This window comes from Neomonachus schauinslandi, chromosome 11 (assembly GCF_002201575.2).
Source record: "Neomonachus schauinslandi chromosome 11, ASM220157v2, whole genome shotgun sequence".
Lineage (NCBI taxonomy): Eukaryota > Metazoa > Chordata > Mammalia > Carnivora > Phocidae > Neomonachus > Neomonachus schauinslandi.
In genome coordinates, this window is record NC_058413.1 from 8124691 (window position 1) to 8151958 (window position 27268).

A 27268-nucleotide genomic window follows, 5' to 3' on the forward strand; every position below is an offset into this window, starting at 1 on the left:
TGGGCCCAAGGACCCTGAGGGAGGCCCTGAGGGTCTGCCCCCGGAGAAGGCTGCTTCTCTGCTTCTCTCTCAATATGTGAAGAGCTCCTACAAATCAATAAGAAAAATGGGCAAAAGATGGAGACCAGCTATTCCCGGTAGGAGGGAAACAAATGGCCAGGAAACAAGCGAAAAGATGCAGAGCTTCGCTAGTAGTCAGGAAAAGGCTACTTGAAATGAGAGACATCATTCTTCAGTGCCAGAGAGGCAGGGGCTGGAAGTACTGAATCTCGAAGCTGTGGCGCAGTGGCAGCGGAGCCCGGGCCTGTCTGGGGCTCACCCCCGGCAGCTTGCACCAAACCGGCGCGTAGTAGGAGCGTGGGAATACTTGATTTAAGCCAGAAAACGCATGCGACTCTCTGCTCCCGTTAGGTCTCAGTGGGGGCACTGCCACTGCCTCTGTGTCCCTGGCTCACCCTGCTCGCCACTGGAGATGTTCCTGCGGGCGGGAGTTGGCTGCCCCCCTCGCCCCCACCCCCCAGCTCCCTCATCCCGGGTCTTTCTGGGCCCGGCCCCTCGTGGGGCGATGCTGCTTCCTGCCGCTCAGCCGAGCCTCTGGTTCCAGTGCTCCCTGCAGCCTCTCGGCTGGTGCCAGGGCTATCCTGCACAACGTGGTGGGGGGTACTCACAGAGACCGGATGGAAACGGGGACCCCTGGGGTTGGGCAGCCTTGGCTTTTCTCATGGCTTCTTCCAACGCCCTGGGATCCTCAGTTTGGGGAAAGTCTTGCCCTAGGGGTGACCTTGGCTCTCTGGGCGTCGTGGCTGGCTCACCCACATCATCTGGCCCCAGAACCTCACCTGCCTTTTCTGTCTCCTCTCCTGCCTGCTCCATGATTTGGGGTCTCATGGCTGCGTGTGTTCCCACACCTGCCGGCCTCTGCACGGGCTCCTCCCCCCGCCAGGAGCACCCTTTCTCCCACTTTCGCTGGGCTGATGCTGGTCATGCTCCCGGTCCCGGCTCAGATGTCATCTCCTCCAGGACCTTCCCCTGACTTGGGTTAGACCTCCCACCCGTGCGCGCTCCGTAGACAGTGGTTCATTCAGCTTCATGCTCATTCATTCATTCAGCAGGCGCTAGGTGCCGGGGCTGCAAGGGAGATGTGGCTTAGGTGGCTGGGATACCCCAGGGAACTGGGACACCTGTGGTGACCCTACCCCGGTGCCGACCTGTCCAGAGAGTCAGGAGGGGGAGCCGGCAGGAGCACCCCAGACCGGGGACTGGGGGTGGCTCAGCTTGCTGTAGTGGGAGCAGGGAGGCCAGGGGTAAGCTGGGGGTGGCCCAGGTCCCCTTTCTCAGCCTGCCCTGTGAGGGCGGCTCTTATCTGTAGAGTGCAGCATAGCTGGACCACAGCAGAGCTGCCTTTGATGCAGAGCTCAAGGGGGAGAGCACGAGTTGTACTTCACACGGCTTTGGTCCTGGGAATCTGGGTCTCCGAGTCCTTGAAGCATCCTCCCATCCACCCACTCCTTGTGCACCTCCCCGGGCAAAGCCGGCCAGCAGGAGAACCCAGGCCCAGGAGACACACCAACCTGGAACTTGGCTCCCAGGATCCTTCCCTTCCTCCGGCTCTGGAGGCCCAGCCGCCTACCAGGCTTCTCTTTCTGGTCCCGGACTGAGGTGGGCACAGCCCTCCTTCCTTTATTCAGAGAGTATGGGTGATGATAAAGACCCAGTCTCTGCCTCTAAAAGGTGCTCAGTGTATAGTGGGGGCAACAGGGTTACAACACAGGCTCTGAGTGCGTTGATGGGGAATCCAAAGTGCTATGGGCTGGTCAGGGAAGGCTTCCTGGAAGAGGCCTGCATGGGGAGGCCTATTTCACTGCCGCGATTTCTGGTGGGGGCTCTCTTGTGCCTTTTCCTCCAGGCTCACAGGCCCCCCCCCCCAACTCAGGCCTCCTCAAGGGGCCTTGTGAGCCAGGATTTGGGACAGTGGGAGGAGCCTGGACAGACCTGGTTCCAGTTGTAACCTCTGCCACTGTGGCCTTGGGCAAACTCCTTAGATCTGGGCCTCAGTTTGCTCACTTGAAAATGGGGATAAGCGAGGATGGGACACGGTGACAGATGTCTGGTCGGGCTGTGCTGCCTTACCTCTCACAGATGGGCGCCCCTTTAGGAAATCCCCCCTAATTATGAAGTTCCAGATCTGGGTGGCCACCCGGGAAGGAAGCACATTCATTAGGAGACCCAGGCACACAGCCCGGCCGCGCCAAGCATCTTTCCGCGCCAGCTCCCGAGGACCATGGCCTCCCTGAGAACACACATCCCGTGTCTTCCTGGTGACAGCTTCCATCTGCCAGCCCCTGGGGAGTCGCTGATGCGGGAGGGCCTGCTCAGGGACCCGCCATCCCCGCCATCCCTGGCGATGGGCCCCCCCAGCCCTTCACCCCAGGCTTGTAATCTCAGCTTTAAGGAGGATTCCAGTCCCTTTCTCCCGCCCCACCACAACTAATCCATTTGCCAGGGCCCCGATCCAAGAGAAAGCTAATTAAAGAATTTCTGCTCTTGGCTCAGCATGGACTTTGAAGATTCCCCTTGGTCTTCCTGGAGTATCTGAAAACAGGTGGAGAAGGGGGGTGTTAGAAAGGGCGTCGGATAAGCCCCTGGTAGCCTCCGTAATAGGCTTAATCCCCCCTAAGCCAGCAGGCATCAAACAGCCCTCCACCCAGCACTGCCAAGAAGGGACTCGGGGCCCTTCGTGACCCTGTGAGCCCCAGACCGCAGAGGGCTCCCAATCCTCACTTCCCAGGAACGTGAGGCCGTGCATTCCCCGGGTTTTGGGGGGCCAGGAAGGGGAAAGGCAGGGCACGAACCCCTCACCGCATGTACTCCAGCGCAGTGAAGGGTACAGGTCAGTGACATGGAGCTGGCCCTGCCTGCAGGCTGCTGCAGCCACTGGCCCGTAGCTCAGGAACACGCAGGAACACGCCGGAACGCGGGCTCTCGCCCTCCCTGCCCCTTCCCTCTGGTGCCCCGCATGCCGGCGTCTCTCCTCCCAAGAGCTTGTTTGCCTCTCAGAGATTTTAATCAACCCACCACAGATATTCATTCAATACTTACCAGTAGAACGAGAGCTCCATAGGGCAGGGATCTTGGGGGTCCTGCTCACTTCAGTGTCTGCCATTTGGGCAGGGCCTGGCCCACAGTAGGTGCTCAATAAAGACTCAGTCGTGGGGTGGGCTGTCAGGTCCTGATTCAGAGGTGGTCTCCGCTCTCACAGATCTTACACTGTTGCACCTGTGGGGACTTTGGGGGATCACTGGGCTCCCCAGCGTGGGGTGTGGGATCTTAGAGCCCGTCTCCCTGTCACTCTGGGCTTTGGCCAAGACTGGTGTGACCCCTGGGAGAGTCGGGCCGTGTGCTGCCACTTTGGCCGGCACCCTCACCCCCTCCCAGGCTCCTGCTCCCCCATTTCCCTCTGCAAGCGCTGGGGGGCAGGGAGCATTTAGACCCGCAATTCCCTGTGTAGGGACCTCAGGAGGGCATTCGCCCGCATCACGGAAATAAAAATGATAAAAACCTGCCACTGAATTCTGGGTGGCAGTAAATTACTTAACACCTGGAACAGGTTGAAATGTGGCCACTGTGGCTTTTAATAAGCCCATCTCTGACGCAGCCACTTCCGTGAGGAGCCGGCCAGGTCTCTTCTTGAGGCATAATTTCATCGCGGCCCAAGCTTGGCAGCAGTGCAAATAAGATTTCACTTCCCCTGTAAGTCTCTGAGGGGGAGCGCCAGGATTTCATTTGTGCTGTCAGTTAGTGGCTCGAGAGATCCTATTTACTTTGCCATGGGAGGAGAGGGTCCTTCAGAGGTGCCAGGTGGTGTGGTGGGCCAGTGGGGAAGCAGGTGCTGACAAGCGGGCCTGAGGCATGGCGGAGGGTGGGCGACGCAGCCGGCGTCAGGGCCGGGCAGGGAGCACGCCTGGTTTTGGGCACCCAAAAGTAGATGAGCAAGCTCTGCCCAGATCTCCTGAGGGAGTATTTCGGGGTTGGCTGGGTGTCCCCTGCTCCGTCTGGGACCTCCTAAGCAGGGTGCTGAGAACTGGCCACAGAACTTGGGTTTGGGGTTTGATTGCTTCTTCTCCAGGATGCTTGGTGAAGCCCCAGAGCCCTGGGAAGTGGGGGCACAGGAAGAGGGAAGCTTCTGGAGCCTGGTGGTGGCCAGGTAAAGGCAGGATCCAGGTACAGGGGTAGTGGCCACCCTTTCTCTGTCCCATGAGAACTGGAACTTTTAGTCCTGCATCTGACCAGACAGGTGGAGTTGGATGTAAGAAGCTGGGGCCCTGGGTCTTGGGGTATGTCTTACCCCATATCTGCCTGTGACACACTGAGGTGTGTGTGAGTCCTGAGATGTCTTTGGGGAGGAGAGGTCCAGAAGCTGCTTGGTTGGAGCAGGGCAAGGCAGGTGCTGAAGTGGGGGGTGGGAAGTCCCGTCTCCCAGGATCCGTTTGGAGACATGATAGGGAGACAGGGGCTCTTCAGGGTCAATGGGTCCCCTCCACCACCCAGAGCTCATACCCCCCCGAGGCACCGGCAGCCAGCTCTGCTTTCCTGTGAGGACGGGGCTCACTGTTTTTCAGACCACCTACTCCTCGTCAGAAAGGGTTAGTTATGTTTGGAAGGTCCTCCCCATTGACCTGAAATACAGATCCCTCCCCCACAGGTCCTGGTGAGTCCCTCCTGTGACCCAACCCTGTGTGGGTTTCCAACCCCAGAGGGCACTCATTAAAGCCTGAGGTGCCCCCATCCCCTTGCCCTGTCTTCCTGAAGCTGAAAGCTTGGGTCAGCCTGACGTTGCCTCTAGCAGGTTTCGAAGAGCAGCTGTAGACTTTGGCTGTCTGGGGGGCGTGGTGTCTGGGGAATAGGCCCCACCCCCATGTGGATACTTCTCCTCTGTGTTGCTGAGATACCTGAGCTTCCTTGTAAGAAATGCCAGGGAGCTCAGCTGGGGGGCAGGGATGCTGAATAAACCCCAGGGGGTGTGCCAGGGACAGGGGCCCACACTCCCTGGACAAATGGAGGGGACCCCAGCATTCTGCACCCTCCAAGGAGGCTCCAGTGGTGTAGCCCCGGAATCTAATCCACTTCTGGGGGATTCCAAGGCCCTGTCTGAGGAGCCCTCCAAAACAGCAATGGCATTAATCCAGTTGTTCCCAAATGCATGTGACTATGAACCCTCCCTGGGCAGAAAGTTTATTAGCTCTAGGTGCTGAGGAACACAGTTTGGGAACCCTAACCTCCTGCCCTGGGTGGAAGAGAGCCCTGTGGGTGCGCTGGGTTTTGTCCCTGTCACTGCTGTGTACAGAGTCAGATGAGCTGGGGCAGGCCCATGCATGCCTCATCTCCTGCCCCCCACTCCCCCGGCCCTCCGGGGTGGGGAGGGGGAGGAAGAGGAAAAGTAAAACTCTCAGATTACTGGGATGCCGGGGCTGCCAAGGGCTGCCCCTCCTGGGACTCAGCATTGATCAGTGGATCCGCCGGTTGATTGATTTACTGGTGTTTATTGACTCATTCCTTCACTTCACGTTTATGGTTGCCTCCTGCATACCAGGCAGGTGTGCTCTGGGGACCTGAAGGGGCGGCTGGCGAGACCAGCCAGCGAGGGAGGCGCTAGAACCGGTCACCTGAGCAGTGTGGACCCAGCGTGGGGCCGGAGGGGACAGCCTGTCCAGACACAGTGCCTGAGTGGAACCTTCCAGGGCCTTCAAGGGCACCTGAGCCCAGAGATCAGCAAGGCACAGACCAGGAGCCTGAGTCAGGGCAGGCCTGCCTGGGGAATTGCTGGTACGTGGTGTGGCTGGAGGCTGGGCCTTACTGTGCTTATGGAGGAGGCAGAACCTTTGCAGCGGGACGTCTTCCTGCCCCCTGCCTCAGGCCTTCTCTCTTTCTCTCTCCTCATCCAGGGAAACACCCCCAGTGGAAACATGGCTCCCCAGAGAATGGGTCTCACGTCGGAAAGGGCTGGGTGGCTCTCCTGCACACCCACTGTGTGCTGGCGCCTAGGCAGGGGTCAGGAACACACTCGGCCCTTGCCCAAAGGCCACATCATGTGCTACTCTTTGGAGTGGTCTCTCTTGGCTGGCTCCTACCAAGGTGGGAGGTGAGGACTAAGAGAAGATGAGGAGGGACAGGGACACCTGTGTCACCCTCGCCGAGCCACCCGCCACCAAGGCATGTCGAGAAATAACTTTGCTTCCTTGGAATATGAGGAAAAACTCATTAACCCGTATCCAGACACACAATCAGATCTAAGGCAGAAGTAATGAGTTCTTATTTTATGTTAAATTTAGCAGAAATTGCTATTGTTCTCATGGAAAATCATCTTTTTCCCTTTCTCTCCCGTTGGGGTATGAGATATCACATAAGGCTTAGAGAGTTGTGAATGTGGGGGTGCATTTTGGGGACAAGGGGCGTCTGGGCGGGTGGGGAGGAACCCAGGCCTGTGTTCGCCAGGTGGAGGAACAGCAACGTGTCCCCAGCGCCTGTCCAGTTCCAGCCTTACCTAGGTGCTCACGTGGCGGCCAGAGCTCATATGGGATAACCCACAGCTCCCATTAACACCTGGCCACTTTTGGAGTCGACCTTCAGTTGGCGGTCCACCTTCCCAGGACCTATGGGATGGGGTCAGAGGTTCCTTTGCCCTGCTGCAGGTTCATGATTCTGATCCTGATCGTGCCCCGGGGAACTTACTCCAGAGTCTCCATCCCGCCTGGCCACCACTCTGTGCCGGGGGTACCCCCACAGCAGAGCTGAACCTTGGGAGGGGGCCTGGGGAGGGGCTGCAGATGCCTGGCCCCTGGGATGCCGGACCCCAAGCCGAGTCAGCAGCCGAGATGACTGTAAAAGTTAAATCTTTCTATTTATTTCAAGAAAGGACAAGGAAAATGGACTTGGACATTTTATATGAAAACAGACAAACAGAAAAAAAGGACCAAATAGTTAATCACATTCATCTCAACACTGAAGTTTCAAGGCACCTATAGGAAGGAGGCCAAAGGGCGGTTCGCATTGCACTTTGGTTTGTGTTGTCGTCGTGGTGGGTGTTTGTGTGTCTCGGTTTCCCGAAAACCCGTCTGGGGGTGAGGTTGGGAGTGAGGCAGGAGGGCCCAGGTCTTGGATGGCAGCAGTGCAAGGAGTCCTGTCACTCAGACCCCCGAGATCGCTTTACCCTTTGGAGAAAAAGGGGAAGAGACAAGGAGCGTGTGGCCGCATGGCCTCCGGGGGCCGGTTCTGCAGGTGAGGAAGGCGGGGGCTCAGCAGCCGAAACTCAGGGTGGTGGCAGGAAGGCAGAAGGGGTCTCGGTCACGCGCCCGCCCTCCCTGGGCCCTTGTGTGGCCAGGAACCCTGCCTTCTGTCCCATCCTCCGGGGCGGCCACGGATCCCTCCCCGGCCTCCTCCTCCTCTGACCCCTGGGAATGGCACAGAGCGAAGCGCCCGGGTGGCTCCAGAAATCTTTACAATAGCAAATGATACAAACAACCTTTTAATATCAGGAGAGGGAATTGCTGTTGATGGCTCTTAGAATACATTCGCTCTGCCGTGCTGAGGCGTGGGGTTTCTTTTAGTTTACTTTTTTCCTCCATCTCCCTGTTCACACCTGCCTGGTGACATTCATAATTAGCAGGCGTCCGCTCCGCACCACGCAACCGGCGCCAGAACCCCGGCTCGCCTGTGTTCACAACCCCGCAGCCTCCTCCAGCCTTCAGTGCCATCTCTCTCCCTCTCCGATGACAAACCTCCAAGGCTGGGCTATTTGGCTTCCTCCCCATGGCTCTCAGCATCTCTTTATGAGCTGGAAGGCACCAGGGCCCTCCATCCAAAGAATCCCCCCATGCTGCAGCCTGGCGCTCGGCCCTGGACTCCAGGGTGGGTTTCTCAGCTGGGTTGGGTAAAAAAAAAAAAAAAAAAAAAAACACAACAACAAAAACCAAAAACCTAAGGCCAGTTTCAGGGTTGTGTGTCTTCCTCCTGGGTATCCAGAACCTTCCGAAAACTGGACCAGCCAGAGTTGGGGGTAGGACATCTACAAACACGTGCCCTGCATGGGGCGGGGGAGAGGTGCCCCGGATGGCCCAGCTCCAGGGAGGTGAGCGTGGCAGCCCCGTGTCTGCTTCAGCTTTGATTGTCAGACTCCAGTTGCATTGTTTTCTCTGTCTCGAGGAGAAAGCCTGGATAGTTCCTCCGGGCGGGTGGCTTGGGGGCGGGCAGGGAGTCCAGACGGGAGCATCAGACAAGGTGAGACACCCAGGTCTCTGCCCTCCTCGTCACCCACGTGAGGCTCCGCTCAGAGAGAGGAAACTGAGTCACCCAGGCTGGCTGTTAGGGCTCGCCCAGTGGCCGGGTTCCCCCCTCAGGCTCACAGCTGGTGATCGGTGCGTCCAAGGGACAGCAGAGTGAGATGCTTCTGGGAGGAAAAGCCGCTGAGAGGGGCCCCTCCCCGTGCTGGCTGCCAGCAAGGCAGGTGCAGGATGGGAGGAAGGCAGTTGCCAGCACGTCCGCCTGGGCCCTTTGCACTGAGTCCAAGGGGGCCAGACAGCAAACGGGGAGGACAGGATGCAAAGGGAAGCTCTGAGAAGAGAGGACGGAGCACCCCTGTGTGCCAGGCGCTGTGCTGGGCCTCAGTGACCCGGCACAGAGGAGCACGGGGACCTGGCATCTCGCCAGAGCAGCCGCTCACCCTGATGGCCATAAGAGAGATTTAGGGGTGGTGACAGCCAGGACGTTCCTGAAAGGACTCCCCGGACTCTGGCTTTTGGGTTTTCAGGTGGGGGTGGGGGGTGGTGTGGGTAGGTGTGGGAAAGACAGGGGCCAGGGCACCCTGTGGTCGCAAATGCCTGAGGGGCTCGCTTTGCTCGGAAGTGGGCACCGTGTGCCCTCAGCACGGCCACCCTGCGCTCCCAGCACAAGCCGGGCATTTTAGTAACGGAGCGGGAGGGGGCTGTGACAGTGGTCTCAGAAAGCCCAGGGCCTGCCAGGCTCTCCAGTGGGGAGCAGGGCAGGAGCCTCCCCCAGACTGAAGGCCAGCCCCCTGCACAGTGTCTTCAGGGGTAACATGGAGGAAGGGCTGGCTTGGCCCCCGCAGCATCGGGGGCTTGGGGCACGCCTGCACCCCCACTTACAGTGAGAAGCAGCAACAAGAGAATTTCCAAAACAAGAGAGAAACAATATATTACAAATGCAGGGGGGGGGGGGGAAGGGGAGGCAGGGGGGGGGGGGGGGGGACTCAAGAGCCAAGGGGATCTTTCTGTGTTTTTAAAGAAGCAAGTGTGGATATTTCAGGCAACCGCTTGGACCATTTCAAAAGAAGTGGTAAATGCTTACCAACAGAGAGTGAAAAATGCCCCAGGCAGCTGTCAAACCTGGCTGGGCAGGATGGAGGAAGCCAGCAGCGCTGAGTGTGCTGCGTGGGGGAAGGGAGCCCGTGGTGGGACGGCGGAGGGCGCACAGTGGGGCAGGGGCCCCCGGCTTGGAGAACAGGGCCAGGGGAGCAGCCCGGGACCAGCCGCAGTGGGTGGGTCACCCTCCAACCTCCAGGTCCAGACTCCAAGATGGAGCGAGCATGTCTGTGCTTCCTCTCCCGGTGCCTCTTGGACACTGAGGATGGGAATTTTGCAGCATCTCTGGTGGTACAAGCAGTTCTTCGACAGGGCTGGGCGCCCGACCTGGGATTTTCAGGGGACGCCGGTCATCCTGAGTAGCACAGTAAACATCTCTTGATATGTTCCTTATGGGGTCCTGGGGAATGATAAAGTAAGGATGGAAACCAGGGTCTTCTAGTCAAAGAACCAGGCCTTGGCTTAGGGAGGAAAATATTTGCCATATCCCCGTCAAGTGCTTGGATGCTCCCAGTGACGGAGAGCTCACTGTCTCATTCCTCTGCTGGCTGAGTTTCTCTTCCCTGACCTTCAGTTTTCCCTTTCCAGTTGGCCCCGCTCCCCTTCCCTGGCCGCAGGGAATGAATCACAGACCTACCCTGGGACAGAAAGGAAGCAGAAAAGTGCACGGCTCTTGAGTCTTACTCTCTAAGTAGCTAGACCAGCTACTTCACCTCGCTTTTCACCCCTGAAGGCAGACGGAATCTGGAAGGCAGGGGTGGAGTCTCTGCTGGGAGCTGGGACAGCTTCTGAATGACCTGTGTGGGCCATGCAGCCCACCCTGTCCCAGAGGCCCAAGCACAAGGCAGGCGACCGAGGCAGAACTGCTTTCCCTGAGCAGTGCTTGAGCCCAGGCTCTGTCCGGCCCAGCCTGTTTCTGAGCGCTCTGGCCAGTGTGGTGTCAGCCCTCGCAGACCCCCAGCTCCTCCTGGGCCTGTGCAGGGCTAGCCCATGAGCCAGGCTGGAAAATCCCTGCTTTGCACATTGCCACTGGGGGCAGGTTCATAAAATGCGAAAAATCCCCCTTTCCCTTCACCTCCAAGGAGTTTAATCTCTTCTAATCAATTTAGGAGACTCGCTTGGTAGTAAACGGTAATGATTTGCATTTTTGAGCCTTTTTATCCCTCCTTAAGCAAAAAGATGCCTCCTCTGTCTGCCTTCTGGAAGGCCTGTTCAGGGCTGTGAATTGCTTGTTAGCACTCACCCTGGCGCCAATCCAGTGCCAGGCCTCCGCCCATCACCTGCACTGATCCGAGCGCAGGGAGGGGACAGGGGCGCGCAGCATGCCCACAGCTGCCCCTGGCTGTGTTCCTGGCCCTGAGAGCAGGTCCAGTCCTTGGGGTGCGCAGGCCACTGTGCACCCCGAGACACCTCATTCCAGCAAACGCCCCAGCTCTCTCCTGGTTGCCTCCCTAGCTCCATTGCTCCCTGTCTGCCGCATCCAATTTTCCTTGTTGTATTTTTCATAAGTGCGAGGCTCAGAAGCCCCGTCCTCCTCCCTGGTGTGTTCGGCAGGAAGCAGATTTCCGAGTGGAGTGGGTTGGCTTTGGGACTTGGGCTGCCATTGGTAGGGTGGGGGCGGGGGTTGTCCTCCTCTCCTGCCTCGGCTCCAAGCAGGCGAAAGAGGGAGGCTCAGGTGTGTCCTGGGCATGCTGCCTGGCACTTCTCCAGGCCCATCAGCCACCTCAGATCCTGCAGGGATCCTCACCTGGCCTGTCCCTCCCACTCTGGGCCTCTGTCACCTGCTGTGGATCAACTAGAACCTTCCAGAATTGGTGGGAGGGAGGAGCCCTTACTTGGCCTTTGGAGCACCCAGCTTTTCTGGGTGAAGCCCGACTCCTGTCGCAGCCCACCCTCCACTTTGCAGAAGGGGAAACAGAGGCTGTGGATTTACAAAACACGCTTTCCCTCCACCTCTCTGCAAACCCTTTCTGACCCCTCCTCACTTTCTGTTCCTGGTTGGCCTCCCTGGACCCCTAGGGGAAAGAGGAGGAGGGAGGGAGAAGAGGCAGAAGGCAGGCATGGGCCTTGGGCTCTGGGTAGGGAAGCCTGCCCCCCCACCCCCCAGCCACCACCATCTTCCTAGCTGCTGTCCCCTCCCCTGCCAGTGTCACTCAGAGCCAGAAGGGACCAGTGCCCCACCTCCTGCCCCCAACCCTGGCATCCCGGCCCTGGGTGGGGAGGCCCTCTAGTCAGCCACATGGCTGCCATGTTCCTGTGGAGGTGGCCCAGGAAGCTGGAGCCAATTTAGAGAAGATGGAGGCTTCCTCGGGGAGGCCGCAGGAAAAGGGAAGGAGAAAAGGGAAGAAAAGAAGCTTTTGATGCACATCATGTCTGCAGAATTGAGTATGACTAATTAATAGATTTTATTCTTAGTAATCTCTTAAGCATTCCATACGTTAGGCCCCACGCCTGAGCTGAGCTTACAAGAGGCCTCATTCGCAAAATGCAAATGACTCGCCTGGCCCTGCTGCCTCCTCTCTTGCCTCGCCTTTTCTTCCCCCCCTCTTTTTTATTTTATTTATTTATTTTTTTAGGGAAAATTTAAAGGAAAATTGCCATGTAATAGAAAAGAGATTCTAATCACTACATCTAATTACCACGAAGGGTAAACCACTTAACCAAAGAAGTGTCATGGGCTCTTTTTATTAAAAAAAAACTTAAAACCTGCTATAAATGCCACAAAATACAGTCATCAACGCTGAGGCCAACGAGGTTGTTCTGGCTAGTTAGAGGCTGCAAGGGTCAGGTCGGCCGCCCACAGAAGGGAGATTCTAGACAGAAGTGGTAGCCTGGGCCCTGGGCTTGTCTTCCCAGGCCCTGTGTCCTCAGGCACTGCTAGGGGCTGGGGGAGGCTGGGCAGCCCTGCAGCATCTCTCTCCTTGTATTATGAGGACACTCAGAGGAGTTGGACCGGGAAGGGACAGGGGTTCAGAGTAGACCTGGCTTCAGGCCCCCTCCTTGGCTCGGGGAGCTGTGAGGCGGCAGACATTCGGCAGCTCACTCTCAGAAAGGACTCCGGGAGGATGTCTGATGCTGAGGCGAGGAAAGGTGAGAGCAGGCCCCAGGGCCCGGCTGGCGAGTCTCCACTATCCTCAGCACTTACAGGCCAGGAGGACGCCTGCAGCGAGCCCTCGGTGAGCCCCTGCCTGAGTCCCCGGGGAGCAGGAGACCCACGTGTCCTCAGGCCCAGGTGGGCCCGGGCCTGCTTTGTGCTGTAGGGGAGGGAAGCTGATCACCCAGGCCTGCAGGCCTTTCTGACCTCACTGACTCTAGGGCCACTTGCTGTTCCCCAAATACCTTCCTAACCTCAAAGGGCATGATTTGACCTCCTCCTGGTGTGGTCAAGGGGAAAGGAGGCCCCAGAGTAAGATTGGGGGCCCAAGCATGTTGGCAGTGGGGAGCCGGGGGCCGTGGCAAGGCCAGGGCCTGGGACACGGGCAGAAGGCATGGGTGGTGCTGTGAGGGAGGGGACCTCACTTCTGAAACAGCGGGGACCTCGGGCTTCTGTCCCTTCCCCCTCTTCCTGAGCCAATGCCCTACATCTGCGCCCACCCTCGGCTCCTCCCCAAGCTGCCCGAACGGCCTGTGTCAAGGGTGCTTGAGGCCAAAGGGAGGGCGACCTTCACAGAGACATGAAATTAAGGCTTGGAATAATCTCTCTCCTGATCTCATTGTGTGAGAAAATGATTCAAATGGGCCAAAGGGTGGGGAGGCTTAGTTTCAAGCGGAGTGTGTCCATGCCCTGCACCTGTCCCTGGGCCTGGGGAGCCGGACTCTCCATTGTGGGGCGAGACCCTCCCTCCAGCCTGGCAAGGGAGGGGGCCGCACCTCTCCTCCACCCCACTCACACGGCTCTTGTGACCATTCCTTTCAACCCCTGCCTCTTCACTGAAGGGGCCAGTCACATCTTTTCACGACTAGTGAGCGGCCAGCCCCCGGGGCCTGTCCCGGCAGCCCCGTGACTGCCGGTCAGCATCCTCTTCCTGCCCTTGGCTTTTGTCAATGCAGTTGAGGCCTTTTGAAACTGCCAGCGCCTGGAGCCGGACACCTCCTCGACCTCCCCTGCCCTCGGGCCAGTGTCTCTCCTCCGACATGGTTCTTCCCCAGCACAGCACCAGGGGCACGTTGACAGGTGGTGGCCCGAGCTTCCCGAGGGCCGGGGCGCAGGAGACCGCAGAACCCTGGGCACCACTCCTCCTTCTCTCCAGCTTTGCTGTCCTCCTTTCATTACCGTTTTAATCTCATGGCTCACCAGACCGCACTGCCCGTTGATAAATGATGGCAACCCGGGTTCCGGGGGCGGGGGGAGGAAATAAAACCTGAATTCTTCCAAGGGCCCCGGTCAGTACCCTTTTGGAGCTGGCATTTCTGGAGGTCTGGTCTTCCCTCTCCAGAGCAGAGTGCCAGGGGTGGGTGCGGCTGAGTGCTCTGCGTTCGGGGGGCTGCTGTCTCCCAGGGCTCTTCTGAGAATGTTCATGTCTTTTTCTGGGCTTTGTTTGAGCAGCCATGGAAACCATTAGGTCTAATCAGCTCATAAAAAAAGAAAAAGTCCCTGCACCAATTACCTGTCCCGGGAGGAAGCACACAGCACAGAGGAAAGAGAAAGTCGCTGTTGGGGTGACTGCATCTGCATCTCGGGGGGACGGCGGGGGAAGAGACGAGCACACCGGCCATCAAAGAATGCTTTTCTCTGTATCAGAAAAGAGTGCGGCCCAGCTCTGGCCAACCTGAGATAGGGGTCTCCCTGGCCACCCGACTGGGACAGATACACCTCCGCCTTTAGGAACAGCATTGTCCCCCCTCCCGACTCCCACCCCCAACACGCTTTGTCTACTTACTCAATGACTTCTAGGAGAAAGCAACATTCTCGTGACTCTATTGTCTCAGGAAATTGTACGAACTGACCCAAGAAGTAGTAAGGACCGGATATGAGGCTCTATCTACCCATCTGTATTGAGAGACACGACATAGAGATCGACAGGTAGATGGACGCACCTCTGCGTGGCTGGGAAACCACAGCTCCCCCCGGGGGGCTTCCATGGAGCGTGGTGCACGGAACTGGAGAGGGTTTCGGTATAGGAAAAAGAAAGTTTGCTTTTTAATTGACTACACCATTGTTCAAAGAATGCAGTGAAAGACGTGCTCTTTCTGCAAATCTGTAAGGGAAACGGTACGGAAAGAACCAGGGAAGAGGTTTCAGGACAATATCTCCATAGCAAAAAGATCTTTTCTTCCCCCTCTCCTTTGTGAGGAGCCTGAAAACCTTCCATCATGTCGTTGTCACTAGCGAGGAGCCGGCAGCGAGAGCTGCGTGGGGGCTTCGCGTGTTGGCTGTGCTCTCTGCCGGTTCTTTTGTGACGGCCTTGAACGGAGCGCGAGGCGTACACAGACACTATACAGGTGGTGTCTTTCCAGTTCAGGGAAAAAAAAAAAACAAAACCCTGACCCAACCCTTCCTGCAATATTATTTATAGTCCTTCCCTCCCCAACTGGCATAATTTGGTATAAATTATGTCTTCAGCAACGTCAAATCCACCTCCTACCGTCCCTTCTTTAAAAAAGAAAAAAATCTTTTTTTTCCACTTTTCCACTGTTGTGTTCTATAAAATCGTCACCCCTTCCCAAACTTTGCTTTCTGCTGGGACAGTCATCGTGGAATTCCTTCTCCTTGCTCTATGGGATGGCAGCAGGCTGGGCAGAGCCACGTTGTCTCCAGGCCGGGGGGGCGGCCCGTGCGGCTGGTATCATGTGTAGGTGTAGTCTACGTCGGGGATGCCGCCGTCCCGGTAGCCCCGTGTGGTGCCATAACCGATGGTGTGCGTGCCCTTACAGAGGCTGCTGCCGTTGGAGGGGAAGATGGTGTGGACCACGTACTCCTCTTTGGCGCGGTAAGGGTTGATGGGCAACATTTGCAGCCCGGGGCCTCGGATTTCCAGGATGGAGTTATCCTTCTTGGTCCCGGACTCCATGTAGTCGTCCTTTTTCCGGCTGCCCCGATTGTACGCCCGGTCCCGGGTCAGCAGCTCACCGGCCCGGTGCACGTACCAGCAGATGGCCCCCAGGACCAGGAAGAGGAAGACGAGGGCCACGGCACCACCGATGATGCCCGCCAGGGGCAGGCCCCCCATGGGGTCTGCGTTCTGCTCCTGGTTAAGCGTAGTGGTGGGGCCGGAGCTGTCTGCCGTCTCGGCCTTGGCGCACACGGGCGTCTCGTCAGCCACGTAAGTGTTGCCGGTCTCCATGGTGACCATGCAGATGATATAGGTGGACTTGGGCTCCAGAGCCGTCAGCAGGTACTCCGTCTTGTCCCCCTGCACCAGTGTCTCCGTGATGGAGCCCACGGCTGGGCTGTGGCCCAGGCGTAGCCAGCTGAGCCGGAAAGAGGAGGCAGGGAGCGTGGCCTTCCATGTGATGCGGATGGAGTCCGCCGTCAGGGGCTTCACGTGGATGACCAGGGTCTTGGCGCCATCGCCCGTGGCCATGGGGTAGTCGAGGCTGGAGTCGGGGAGGCGCAGCCCCGGCCTCTTGGCCTTGAGGGTGAAGAGTGAGCCCTGGGGTGTGGTGGCGGAGGCGTGGTTGCTGGCCGTGGTCTTGGCAGCAGCATCGGCCGCGCCTCCCTGTGAGCCCGTCTCGAAGCACTCGTCCATCTCGCTGGTGATGTCCTTGATGGCCATGCCCCGGACCTTCTCGGGGCCCTGGCACATGAGGCCCCGCACGTTGACCACGGCCGCCCGCGCCTTCACCCAGTCGCGCAGCCACATGAGGTTACAGCCGCAGAACCAGGGGTTGTTGCGCAGCAGGAGCTGGGCCAGGTTCTCCAGGTCGTCGAACAGACCGCGGGGCAGCGTGGTGAGGTTGTTGTTGGACAGGTCCAGGCGCTCCAGTTCACGCATCTTGGCCAGCGTGTTGTAGGGGATGTGGCTGATGGCGTTGTCCTGCAGGTACAGCTTCTGCAGGTGGGCGCTGGGCAGGTTGAGGGGCGGGGCGGCCAGGGAGTTGCGCACCAGCGAGAGCTCGGTGAGGTTCTGCAGGCGGCTGAACGTGTCGTCGGCGATGCGCTGGTTGGCCAGCAGGTTGCCGTCGAGCACCAGGCGCCGGAGGCTGTTGAGGCCCTTGAAGGCGTGCAGCGGGATGGTGGAGATGCGGTTGTCGTCCAGCCGCAGCTCCTCCAGCGTGCGGGGCAGCCCCGAGGGGATGCTGCTCAGGTGGTTCCGGCTCAGGAAGAGCAGCTTGAGCTGCTTGCTGTCGGCAAAGGCATCCTCCTCGATGCTGACAGTGGACACGGAGTTGTCGTCCAGGTGCAGCTTCTCCAGCAGCGGGATGCGGGCCAGCGAGTCCCTGGCGATGGTGCGCACGTTGTTGTCCTGCAGGTGTAGCTCCCGCAGGGAGCGGGGCAGGTTGACCGGGAACTCGTCCAGGTCGTTCTCGTACAGGTAGATGACCTGCACATGGACCTTGGTCTTGAGGTCCTGGGGGATGCCAGCGTTGTTGATCCGGTTGTTCTGCAGGTAGAGGGTGGTGGCATCGTCAGGGATGTCAGCGGGGATGGAAGTGAGTCCCCGGTCGTTGCAGTAGATGAAGGTGTTGTCACAGCGGCATACCGAGGGACAGGTGGTGCTGTCGATGACCTCTGTCAGGAAGGCGATAAGCCCGTAGCAGAGGAAAAGCCAGTCCCGCAGGTCCATGGTGGCCGTGGTCATCACGACGGTGGCCGTGACGGTGGCAGCGGGTGTGGTGGTGGCGGCGGCGGTGGGGTGTGCCACCACCATGGTGGATGGCTGGGGGCGCCGGGCCCCGCCTGATTTGGAGCCTCAACACCTGCAAGGAGCATAAGACACGTGCGGTGAGAGCAAGTCCTGGCGCCCACCCGCCTGCCGCCGCAGGGTCGCCACGGGGTCGCCGCGGGGCAGAGGTCAAGCCTCGAGGCGCACGCCCCGCGGCCCTTCCTGGGCCAGCCTGACTTCACGGGCGATCCCTGGGGCCGAGGTCAGACTCTAACGACATCTGGCTAACGTGAAATCTCATCAGGAGCAAAGATGTCTGTGAATTAGGCGGCCGCAGTCGGCCTTCCCGGACGGTGATTTCGAGCCGCGGGTGAGGTTTATTTAGCGAGAGCCATGCCGCGGTTTGTTTCTTCTTTCGAGACTTCACCCTAAGCCAGTCTTTATGGCTAATGCTAAAGGTGGCTGGTCAGTGCTGATGGGATGGATTTAAGGTGTGTTTTATGGATTCAGAGTCACCATTTCTCACGGGAACGGAAACTCGCATCTCTATCTGGCTCATACCCAGGGTCTGAAGGAGAAGCTCGTTTCTGTGAGGGCTGTGAGCTCACAAGGGGCTGGGGGCGGGGAGGGGAGGTCAGTAGAACCCGCAGAAAAGAAGCCGCCGGGTTGCCACTGGTGAGCAGTGGAGGGCGAGGAGCTTCATTGTCTTGTGTTAAAACATGTCCCATTTGTCACTCATGCATTTTATAGACAGAAGAATGAGGTGCCAACGGGATCGCTTTCTTGTGTATTTACAGAAAACCCTTTATATCCGAGGTGCCCTCCCTAGCTCCACATTCCATGTCGTGTGGGAGATTATTCTATACCTTACCCCCTTCCCAAATCACGAAACTTTCAGCTATTTTGAAAAAAAAAAAATTTATCTGTTTTCTTGCATTTGAAGAAATGACACGAATAAAAGGAGGGAGGGGTCCACACTGAGGGAATCAGCTGCAAGGTGTAATTTCGGTTTTCACAAATGGAAAAATTGCAGCGTAGATTTTTCTCCTATTATTTTGCTGTTCATAGTGGTAAAAAATCAATTAAAGAGAAATGATCTTTCAACCTCAGTTGGGAGGTGTCTTCATGCAGCCAGCAAAGGTCTGCCATGTAACTCTAGGTTCACAAAGGCTTTTCAACGGTGGGACACAATCATTGCCTCCCCAAATCTGAGCTGAGGCCCCAGCCTGAAGCCAGCCCAGCCCGGTGTGCAGAGCAGAATTGGGATCTGGTCACCGAACGAGTCAGTGGGGACCTCACTCTCAGGCCCTGGAGACTGAGCATCTCCATTTCTCAACCAATGTCAAATCTCCCTTGTCTGTCCCTCTCTATCCTGGAACTGCTCCCCTCCATCTAGCAAACTGCTCTTCACATGAGTCTTCCACCCACCCACCCACCCATCCACGCATCTGTCCATCTAGCCGTCCAGCAGATCTTTGTGGAGCACACCCCACGTGCCAGCCCATGTTCTAGCCACTTGGGATCCCATTCTGGTGGGATAGCTCACACTATGATGCTCCTAGAGCTTCATGAGCATTTAAGTCATTTAACCCTTCTAGCAAACCTGACGTCAATGCCCTTCTTCTTCCCACTTAACAGAAGAGAAAACTGCGGCTCCGAGGCATTAATGCACTCAAGACACTTGAGGAGTGGTGGGGAGGCCAGAACCTTGGCCACTAGGCTTGTGGTGCCCCATCTCATGCCCATCTTTGTGGGCTGTGGGTTGCACTGTTGGGTGGTTAGTGTTTTAATGTCCCCGACTAAATCTTAGGTACTCAAGGGCGGGGACCGTGGGCTGTGGAGGCCTGGTGTGGCTTAGCATCCGTGACCACCCAAGGTGCTTCGCAAGGCAGGAATGCCTCCAGTCACTCCCCTCTACACACTCATACCCCATTTGCATTTACTGGGGCCTCTGGACAGACAGCCTCGGCAGCCCGAGGGCCTCCTGGAGCAAGCTCAGGCTTTGCCCATGGTTAACGCACTAGCCTCGCTCGGGGCCTGTAAGAGGCATGAACCTTTATCCATGAGGTGCACCCAAGGCAGCTCAGGGGCTGGTGGAGGAAAGCTGGCTAGAAGCAAGTGAGGGCAAAGGGGAAAACGTGCATGGGGCCTGTGCACGGAGCCAGAGGGGCCAAGGCCTCGTGGAAAGCCAGGAGAAAGGGGGACTGCTGAGACCTTGCCCAACACTCTGGGCTCCTGAAGCCAGCTTAGGCCCCCTTCTGTGAGCACCTGCTGGCCTGAGGGGCTAAGGACACTGCCTGCTTATTCCTGGCTGCTTCCTTGAGCTCATCTCTCGGCCCAGGCTCTAGGTCCTGAGCCCACTCACACCCCGTCCCTGTAGGACCTGGAGTGCGTCTTTGCGTTCTGCACTTGAGCTTGCTCTCGGCGGATTTAGCCATCAGCTTTGTTTCCCTGACCCACTCCCGTCCTCTTACCCCCATCTGCAGAGCCCCACACCATGCTGGTCAGCCCTCCTTCCCTTAGTGTCAGCGAGAGTCACCCCATAAAATCTGGCTGGAGCGTGGGCATCCCACGCTGCCTGGCCTTTACCTGACCACTGATTCTCTCACCTCTCATCACACCCAGGCCTGAGGAGGCCCATGGCCCAAACTCTGTAAGAGGACAGGCTCAAAACGGGCCTGCTACATAGACCGGGACGTGCCCGCCTTCAGAGGACAGGGATAAACCCAGGCACAAGGGGGACCAACCAGCCAGGTCTCGCCCAACCCCCTCCACAGACGCATGTTTGTACCTGAGCCAGCCTATCACATACACACGAGGGTTATGGAGCCTGCATATCCCGTCTCAAGATGCTTAGGAGAAAAGAGGCAGGACTAGGGCAGGTGTGCACCTGCCCGGTCTCAGAGGTCAGGTCTGAGTCCCGCTGTCCAGGGCGCCAGCATCTGGCCAGAGGACACACACCTTCTTCGACCTGTCAGCTGCTGAGACCTGGCACGTGGGATGCAGGTGGCCCCTGGGCTTGGCCATTTGGGCGGTGCCCTGAGCAGGGGGGCAGCCTTGTAAAGGCCAAAGCCAAGGCCAGCCCCCACGTTCTCTGGCACAGACATCAGTCCCCGGTGCCGGCTCAGCTCATGGCCACAGCCCTCAGCCTCCAGAGGCCCTGGCATCATAACAGTGTCTAAATTGCACCTTTCGGAGATGCCTGATGGATAACCAAGAAGCAGTCGGGAGGCCGAGACCCAAGGCCTTTCCCTTCCCCTGTCTGCGGGCCTCATCCATCTTTGCTTGAGCTTCCCCTTGCCGCCCCTTCCCCAAGGCTGAGGCGCAGGGCAGGGCCTGGGGGTGGAGAGGAAGAAAGCATGCCTTCCTGGAGGAGCCTTTAATTGCCCGGGTGCCAGGTGGCCTTTTTATTCCTTTGTTGTGTGTTTGACAGTTTGTATGGCCATCAAATTAAACCCAGTAAATCGCCCGTCTTCTGCAGGGTCACTTGTTGTGCAGATTCCGCAGACTTCAGCATGATGGGAGTTATGACCTGCCGGCTCCGTGACTGACAGCAGGATCCTTCCCTGGGGGGCCGGGGGAGGGAGCAGGGAGGTGGCTCCGGCTGGATGGATACAGACCCCCATTCGCCAATGGGGGACCCGGGGCATCATTCTTGGGGCTCTCCCTCAGTCACTAGCTCCTGCCAGCTTCCGAGACAGAGAAACTTGGGTTCGAGTCCTGCCTCTGCCACGTCCAGGCTCCCGACAGGGACTCCTTGTCAATCGCTGTGATGCTGGGCCCCCTCCTCCTTCACTTGTGCATCCTCAGCCCCACGCCCCAAGCTATGGTGGACACACTGATCCTACAGTGGGGCCCTCCTGTTGTGACCCCAGGCTGCACCAGCCTCTTTCTCGTGGGGAGCTGTCCAGGCCCAGGGAGGGGGGTGTGAGTGGCTGGAGCCCACAGCTCAGCTCTCGCCTCGGTTCCCCTGGAACTCTCAGCTGCAGCCCAGCCCTGGTTCCTGAAGGCCCTGACTTCCCTTGTGCTGCTCCCTCTGGGCCTTTGCTCCATGCTGTTCCTGATCCTCGGACACCAACACACCCTCCCCCGCTCCTGCCATTGCCGGGCCAGTTTCTGCTCCTCCCCAAGACCTCAGTGTATAGAGCCCCCTCCATGAAGCTTTCCCTGACCCTCTGCAAAGCTGACCCACTTCACTGGTGGGAGATGTTTATCTGCCAACTGGATGGAGGTGCTTCCCTGTTGGAGACCCCCGGCCTGGTGTCTTCCCCAAATCCCATTACGCTGGGGCTGCCAGAGGCCCAGGGACTTCCATGGGGGGGGGGTCACCTTGGGAGGGAGAGGCTGGAGGGAGGGTAACACGCAGGGGGCAGCTGCAGGACGGAAGGCCCAGCACAGGCCCTAGCATGCTGGACAGGAGATGGTACTGCTGCAGGTTCTCAGGGCACAGTTAGATGTGAGCACACCAGGGGGCTGAGCGTGTTTCTGGAAGGAGCTGGAGGTCCCAGGCGGGAGAGGGAAGTCAGGGCAGGCCTCCTCCTGCCCCCAAGCGCTGGCCTTCCTTCCTGTTGGTTAGTGAGGGCAGCTCATGTGGGGATGTCCTGATGCTGGGTCCCCCGAAGTGCCAGGCAGGGTCTCAGCCCCCACTTTAGGAATCAGAGAATTCCAGATGGTGCTGACTCCAAGAAGGAGGCGTGTGAACTAGAATCAGGGAGGGGACAACAAAACTAGGTTTGAATCTGGCCTCACTAGTCCCCAGCTGTGTGACCTGCAGCAACACGTCTCTGGGCCTCAGCTTCCTCATCTGTAACGTGCTGCTGGGAACCCCACTCTCCTGGGAGGACGACAAGAGAGGGGTTGTGCAGAATGCCCAGCACAGGACTGGGTGGTTCTAGAAAGAAGAGCTGCTCCACCTTGTCCCGGGGAGGGACCCCGAGGTGCTTCTATGACCCACTCAGGCTGCCCACCTGTCTTGGCAGAGCTTCTGAAACGATGGAGCCAGGGAGCCCCTCGCCCTCCCCTTTTCTATGCCCCCTCTGGCCCATCTCTTCAACAACAGGAGTTAATTGTGTTTGCCCTAAGCCTTGCCAGGCCCCCAGGTCCTTCCCGGAAGGGCCCGAGGTAGGAGCAAGGTGTACAGATAGGGCAGGCTAGGGATAGAAGCAGTTGCTCAGCCCTGAGGGGGGGTAAAGCAGGAGACGCTGGCCCCAGGAGCCGTGGTCTCCCCTGCCAGGCCGGGAGCTTCACCAAGGCTAGATCGCTGCACACCTGTGATGAGTCCTCAGCAGACCTTTGTTTAAATTAATGAGGGCCCCCCTCCCCCCAGGGCCTGCCTGGGCTCCTGCCCGGCTCCACCTACTGAGGGTGGCCTCAGGTCTCAGGCCTTCCTCTATAAGATGGGACCACAAATGATCCACCTCCCTGGGCCTTGTGTGAGGATAAGCTACGGCTGTTTTCAAGCTGAACAGAGGGCCTGATGCAGAGTGCCCTACACAACAGGGGACCATGCCCATCTTAGCAGGAGGCAGCGCTCCAGGGCAGGTCCAGATGGGAACCGCGGGCCCAGGGGGAGACCCTGGGACTTCTGGGTGAGCGGGCCTTTTCCAAGCCCTAGTTCAGGCCCAGGCCGGTCTAAGCCCACCGGAGTCACCTCCTTCGGGCAGGGGGCTGGCTGCCCTGACCCTCAAGGCCCTTCCAAGCCTGCCCTGCACGACTCTGCCCCAGCTCTCATCCACTGGTACCATTGATAACTTGTAGTAGAAGGGGGAGCGGGGCCGGGGGTGGAGGGTGGTGGTAGGGGATTCTTTTAAAACCTAAAGTTAATTATTTTTCTAATTTTGTGTTGCATGCATTATGCATCAGCGGTTCTCACTAGCGGTAATTGCAGACAGGTATGCAAATCCACTAAAAATGTACCTCGAGTTCACCTCACCGCGTAGGCCGCCTGGGCGGTGCCGGGTGCCGGGCGGCTGGATGTCCTGAACTTCAGAGAATGCAAATCCCTTTAAAAAACAAGACTTTAAAATTGTGTCTTAGGAGGTTAATTATATTGATAACAGTGTTCGATATTAAACTATTCAGGGCCGGGAGGGGGTGGGGGGATGAAAGGAGACACATGTAATTTTGTTTCTCCCTCTCTCCCCACATTATTTAATGAGATATTCCTGCACCTGGTATTTCTGTCTGTCTGCGTGCATTTTTTAGTAAACCTGCCTAGACTGAGGCTTCATTCCTTTGGGGAAGGAAAAAAGGAGAGGGCAGGGGAGTTTCAGAAGGTAGAAGAGGGGCTTGAGGGCCTTCATTGGGGGGGGGCAGAAGGAAGGAAGGGAGGGAGTAGCGGGGAGGGGACCCCGGGGTTTGTAGGGTCAGTGCTGGTGGCCTCTCAGCAGTCAGCAGGATGGGGGCAGCCAGGGGCAGAGAGAGAGGAGTAGGGTGACCAGGAGAGACGGGGGATGGTGATGTTTATTGATCATGAAGCAAAGGCTGAGAGCTGGCCGGAAGCAGGCTGGGGGTGGGGCCCCCCGGTGGGGCCCCCCCCGGGAGCTGTGCAGCATCACCCACAACGCAGGCCCTGCTCCTTGAGAAATCCCCCCTCTTTATTTATCCCGAGTTGATTGTCCAACCATTCCCACTAGAATGTAAACTCCCCTAAGCCAGGATATGTTCTGTTCCGTTCACCGGCCCAGCAGAGAGCCTGGCATGGGAGTGCTCATAAGCATCTGGTGAATGAATGAATGAATGAAGACGCCAAAAGGCAGGCCCCCCAATCTGAAACCTGGAAACAGGCAGTGGCAGAGAAGAGGGAGGCTGGCCCCCCTTTAGCCCCAGCCTGGGAGGGGATAACCACCCAGGCGCCCTCAGCACCACGGCCCAGAGAGGAAGAGGGACTGACTGGTCTGAATTATGCCACCGGTGGTGGGGGAGCCGGACACAGACCCAGGCCTTGGACTCGCTGTCCAGTGCTCTTCCCTGCCCTCTCAGCTGCCCCCTTCTCATCTCCTCTGACACGGGGAGGCTGGCCTGGCACTGCCCGACCACAGGTCTACCTCCAGGCCAGCCTCTCATTCCTAGAGACGGCCCGCAGGGACGCACGAGGGTGGACCCCACCGTCAGGACTCCGGAACTGGGGAGTCACGGGACCTTGGAGATTATCTGCCTTTCACAGGGGAGGAAAAAGTGAGGACCAGAGAGCAGAAGGGATTGGCCCAGCAGCCACGGGCACCCCTCCCCCCCGGCCACCTGCTCCAGCCTTGGCACTGAACTCTCAAACCCTTTCCCAGAGGACTGGCACAGGGAGGGTGGTGGTGCACAGTGTCTAACTCACACAGGGACTCGTGGGGGCTGCCTCCCCTGCCTGCAGGTCTGTAGACCCCTCCAGCCCGATGGGGTGGGGCCCATTAGTGGCAGTAGCTGGCCAGGGAGGGGCCCGCTGCGTGCTGGGTCCTCCGTGACCCCCTCTCCTCTCCAGCTGGCCTGCGCACCCAGCGCACAAAGGGGAGCACGTTCAGGGAGGGAAAGGGATGTGCCCAGGGTCACACTGCTCACAACAGGAGGGACAGGGCACCAGCTCATGTCTGCCTGGCTCCTCTGGTTTGGTTCTCTTTGCTTTTCTGCCTCGGGATGGAAGGAGGCTCCACAGCTCACCAGAGGCAGAGCCCTGCACTGAGCAGGTTCTCCATAAATATTAGGGGCGCAGGCCTGGGGAGCGGCCGTGGGCCCCAGGAATTGCCCCCCAACCCCTCCTAGGGGCTGGGAGGTGAATAGGGACAAATGACAGGGCAGTGGGGGATGTGTGGTAGGGATGAGGGAGGGGAGGCCAGGTGGGCAGGGGCCGAGCATGGGCTCCCTGCGATCGTGACGCCTGTCGGCCCCGCTGCTGGGCTGGCGCGCCTTTATAATAAATAACAGCAAATAGCCGATCCGCAGGGCATCTTTCACGCCGGTGGCTAATAACACGGCTATTAATGCCCCCGCAGACGGCGTGCACGTCGCGCCGCGCTGACGAATGTCCCGGGCCCTGGCGCAGTCATAAATCAGCCCCTCTCCTGGGGAAGCGTGCAGAGAAGTGTCATTTTCCATCTTGGTAATGAATTGGGGCTTCCCTGCCCTGCCCTGGGCACCGCCGCTGGAAGTTGCCTGGGATTTGTGTTTGGGGAGGCACAAGCCCTCCCTCCTGGCCTCTGGGGAGCCGGGAAGAGTGGGGCCACCCCTGCCCCCCAGGCAGGACCCAGCTCTCCACCTGCCCAGCCCTGGCAGTTCCGCAGCTCGAGTGAGGATGAGGGGGCGCTTGGGCCTGCGGTGTGATCTTGGGACACTTACTGCCCGTCCCTGGGCCCCCAGCATGCCACACTCACCAGCAGAGGGGCTGGACTGGAAGCCAGAACAGTGATGCCCAAGGGCCAGCAGGCGCAAGGTCTTGGGTGGTGGCTTTGGCTCAGCCCCACCCTTGGTCCTCCCGGCCAGGGCAGGGGTGGGCCTGGACAGAGAGACTCTCTCCCGTGGGAGGGCAGCAGGTGCAGTGGCCAGTGTCACCAAAGGTCCTGCCTGCCCCAAGGCCTCACGACTGCCCCCTTTGGGCAGAACTCAGAGGGGCTCAAAGTAAGACCCCCGCTCTGGAGCAGCAGGGTCCGCATGGTGGGGCAGCAGTTTACTCCAGAAAAGCCTTATACCCTGGTCCCATCCACCCTGGGGTAGAGCACGGCCCCCAGGTAGCAAAAGACCTCTCCCTTAGCAAGCAGAAACTGCTGGTTGCCTGACTGCCTGTGGGGGGTGAGGGGTGGGGGGGCAGAGCTGCAGACCTGGGGAGCTCTGTGATGCCCCGGTGCAACCCAGCTGCAAAGAGAGCAGGCCCCAGCTGTCTCAGGCATGAGGAGCCACTGGGCCTTCCTGGGCCACCCAGAGCCCCTCTGCAACTGCCTTACCTCCTGAGCTGCAGCCCCGGAGCCTGCTGGGTCTGGCTGGGGTCTCTGTTCTGGATGCTTCCGGTTGAGGTGGGCCTGGACACACTCACATTCCGATCCCGTGGCCCTGGCATGCAGGTGCAGGCCACAGAGCTGGGGTGTTGCGTGGAGCTAGGGGCACCCCGGGGAGCGGGCAGGACCCCCGTGCTCTGCTCTGCGGGGCTCCTCGCGCTCAGACTTGGCTGCAGGGCTGGAGTAGCATGCTCTGTCCCACAGGCTCCAGGCGCTGCTGGCCTCTCCCCCCGGAGTGAGGGGCGTGCATGAGGGGCCTGCAGAGGCACCCCCTGCAGCCCTGGGACTCCCGTGTGCTGCCCGAGGGTGTTCTGGGCCCCTCCTCCCCAGGCATGCCCTAGAGCCTGGTGTCCATCCTGCCAAGGTGGCCTCTCGCTGTCCTCTTCCAACTTTTGCCCTTTTGTCTGTTGGCCGCCACCTCCTCTGAAAGGCTTCTGCGTGGCTTTTACCCCCTTTTCTTCACCAAGTTTTTTTTTTAAATCCCTTTAAGTCACTTGGCAGAATGGGCTCCGGTGCAGAGAGCGGTCTTGCGTGACAGAGCTGAGAGGGAGCCACTCTCCAAAGACTCGGTATTCCTGCCACTCAGGCTGTGTCTCCGGGGGGAAGGAGGGGGTCCATTACCCCGCTGAGGAGTTCAGATGTTCACCACGGGGCTGGAGCTGCTGACATGCGCCGCTGAGCTGTCAGGCCCCACATGCCTCTCTTTGGAAAGATGTTGGGAGGGGCGGGCGGCGCTCAGTCCTGCTTGGCTTCTCCTGTTCGTCGAGAAGGTTTTCTTGCTGGGGAGGTGGGGGGGAGGGGCGAGTTATTCCTGCTTCACCCTCTGGTCTTGTCTGTCCAAAAAGGAGTCCTGCTCACCCACTCCCTGCCTCCTCACCTGCCAAAAAACAATACAAGTGATTAAGCCCAGGGAAATTAGGAGCCACACAGGGACGGGTGGCCTGGGCTGCGGGCCCCCTCTCCTCCCATCCCCCTGGAACCCTCGTTCTTGAACACTGTTCTCCAGTGAGCCGGGAGGGGGCGGGGATGACTCCCTATCATCTCCCTTCTCTTCTCAAATCCAGACAACAAACAGGGGGCCATGCAGAGCACCCTCCTCAAAGCTCCCTGGTTTCATTTAGCTGGGGATGGAAGGACCGGAAAGAGAAGCAAAGTT

At 58.8% G+C, this 27268-nt stretch overlaps 2 protein-coding genes across 2 annotated transcripts in view; one reads left to right on the plus strand and one right to left on the minus strand.

Moving 5' to 3' along the window:
* MACROD1 (mono-ADP ribosylhydrolase 1) overlaps nt 1-27268 on the plus strand; it is a 148463-nt gene that overhangs the window by 27065 nt on the left and 94130 nt on the right.
* Nucleotides 15096-26192, minus strand: FLRT1 (fibronectin leucine rich transmembrane protein 1). Its single transcript, XM_021685514.1, has 2 exons — nt 26062-26192; nt 15096-17234 (listed from the first exon to the last, which is right to left on the minus strand). The coding sequence occupies exon 2, from the start codon at nt 17183-17185 to the stop codon at nt 15161-15163; it is 2025 nt and encodes a 674-aa protein (XP_021541189.1). The 5' UTR covers nt 17186-17234; nt 26062-26192; the 3' UTR covers nt 15096-15160.

Excerpts from the sequence above, each read along its gene's own strand:
- FLRT1 (XM_021685514.1), bottom strand. The coding sequence starts at position 17,185 with ATGGTGGTGGCACACCCCACCGCCGCCGCCACCACCACACCCGCTGCC.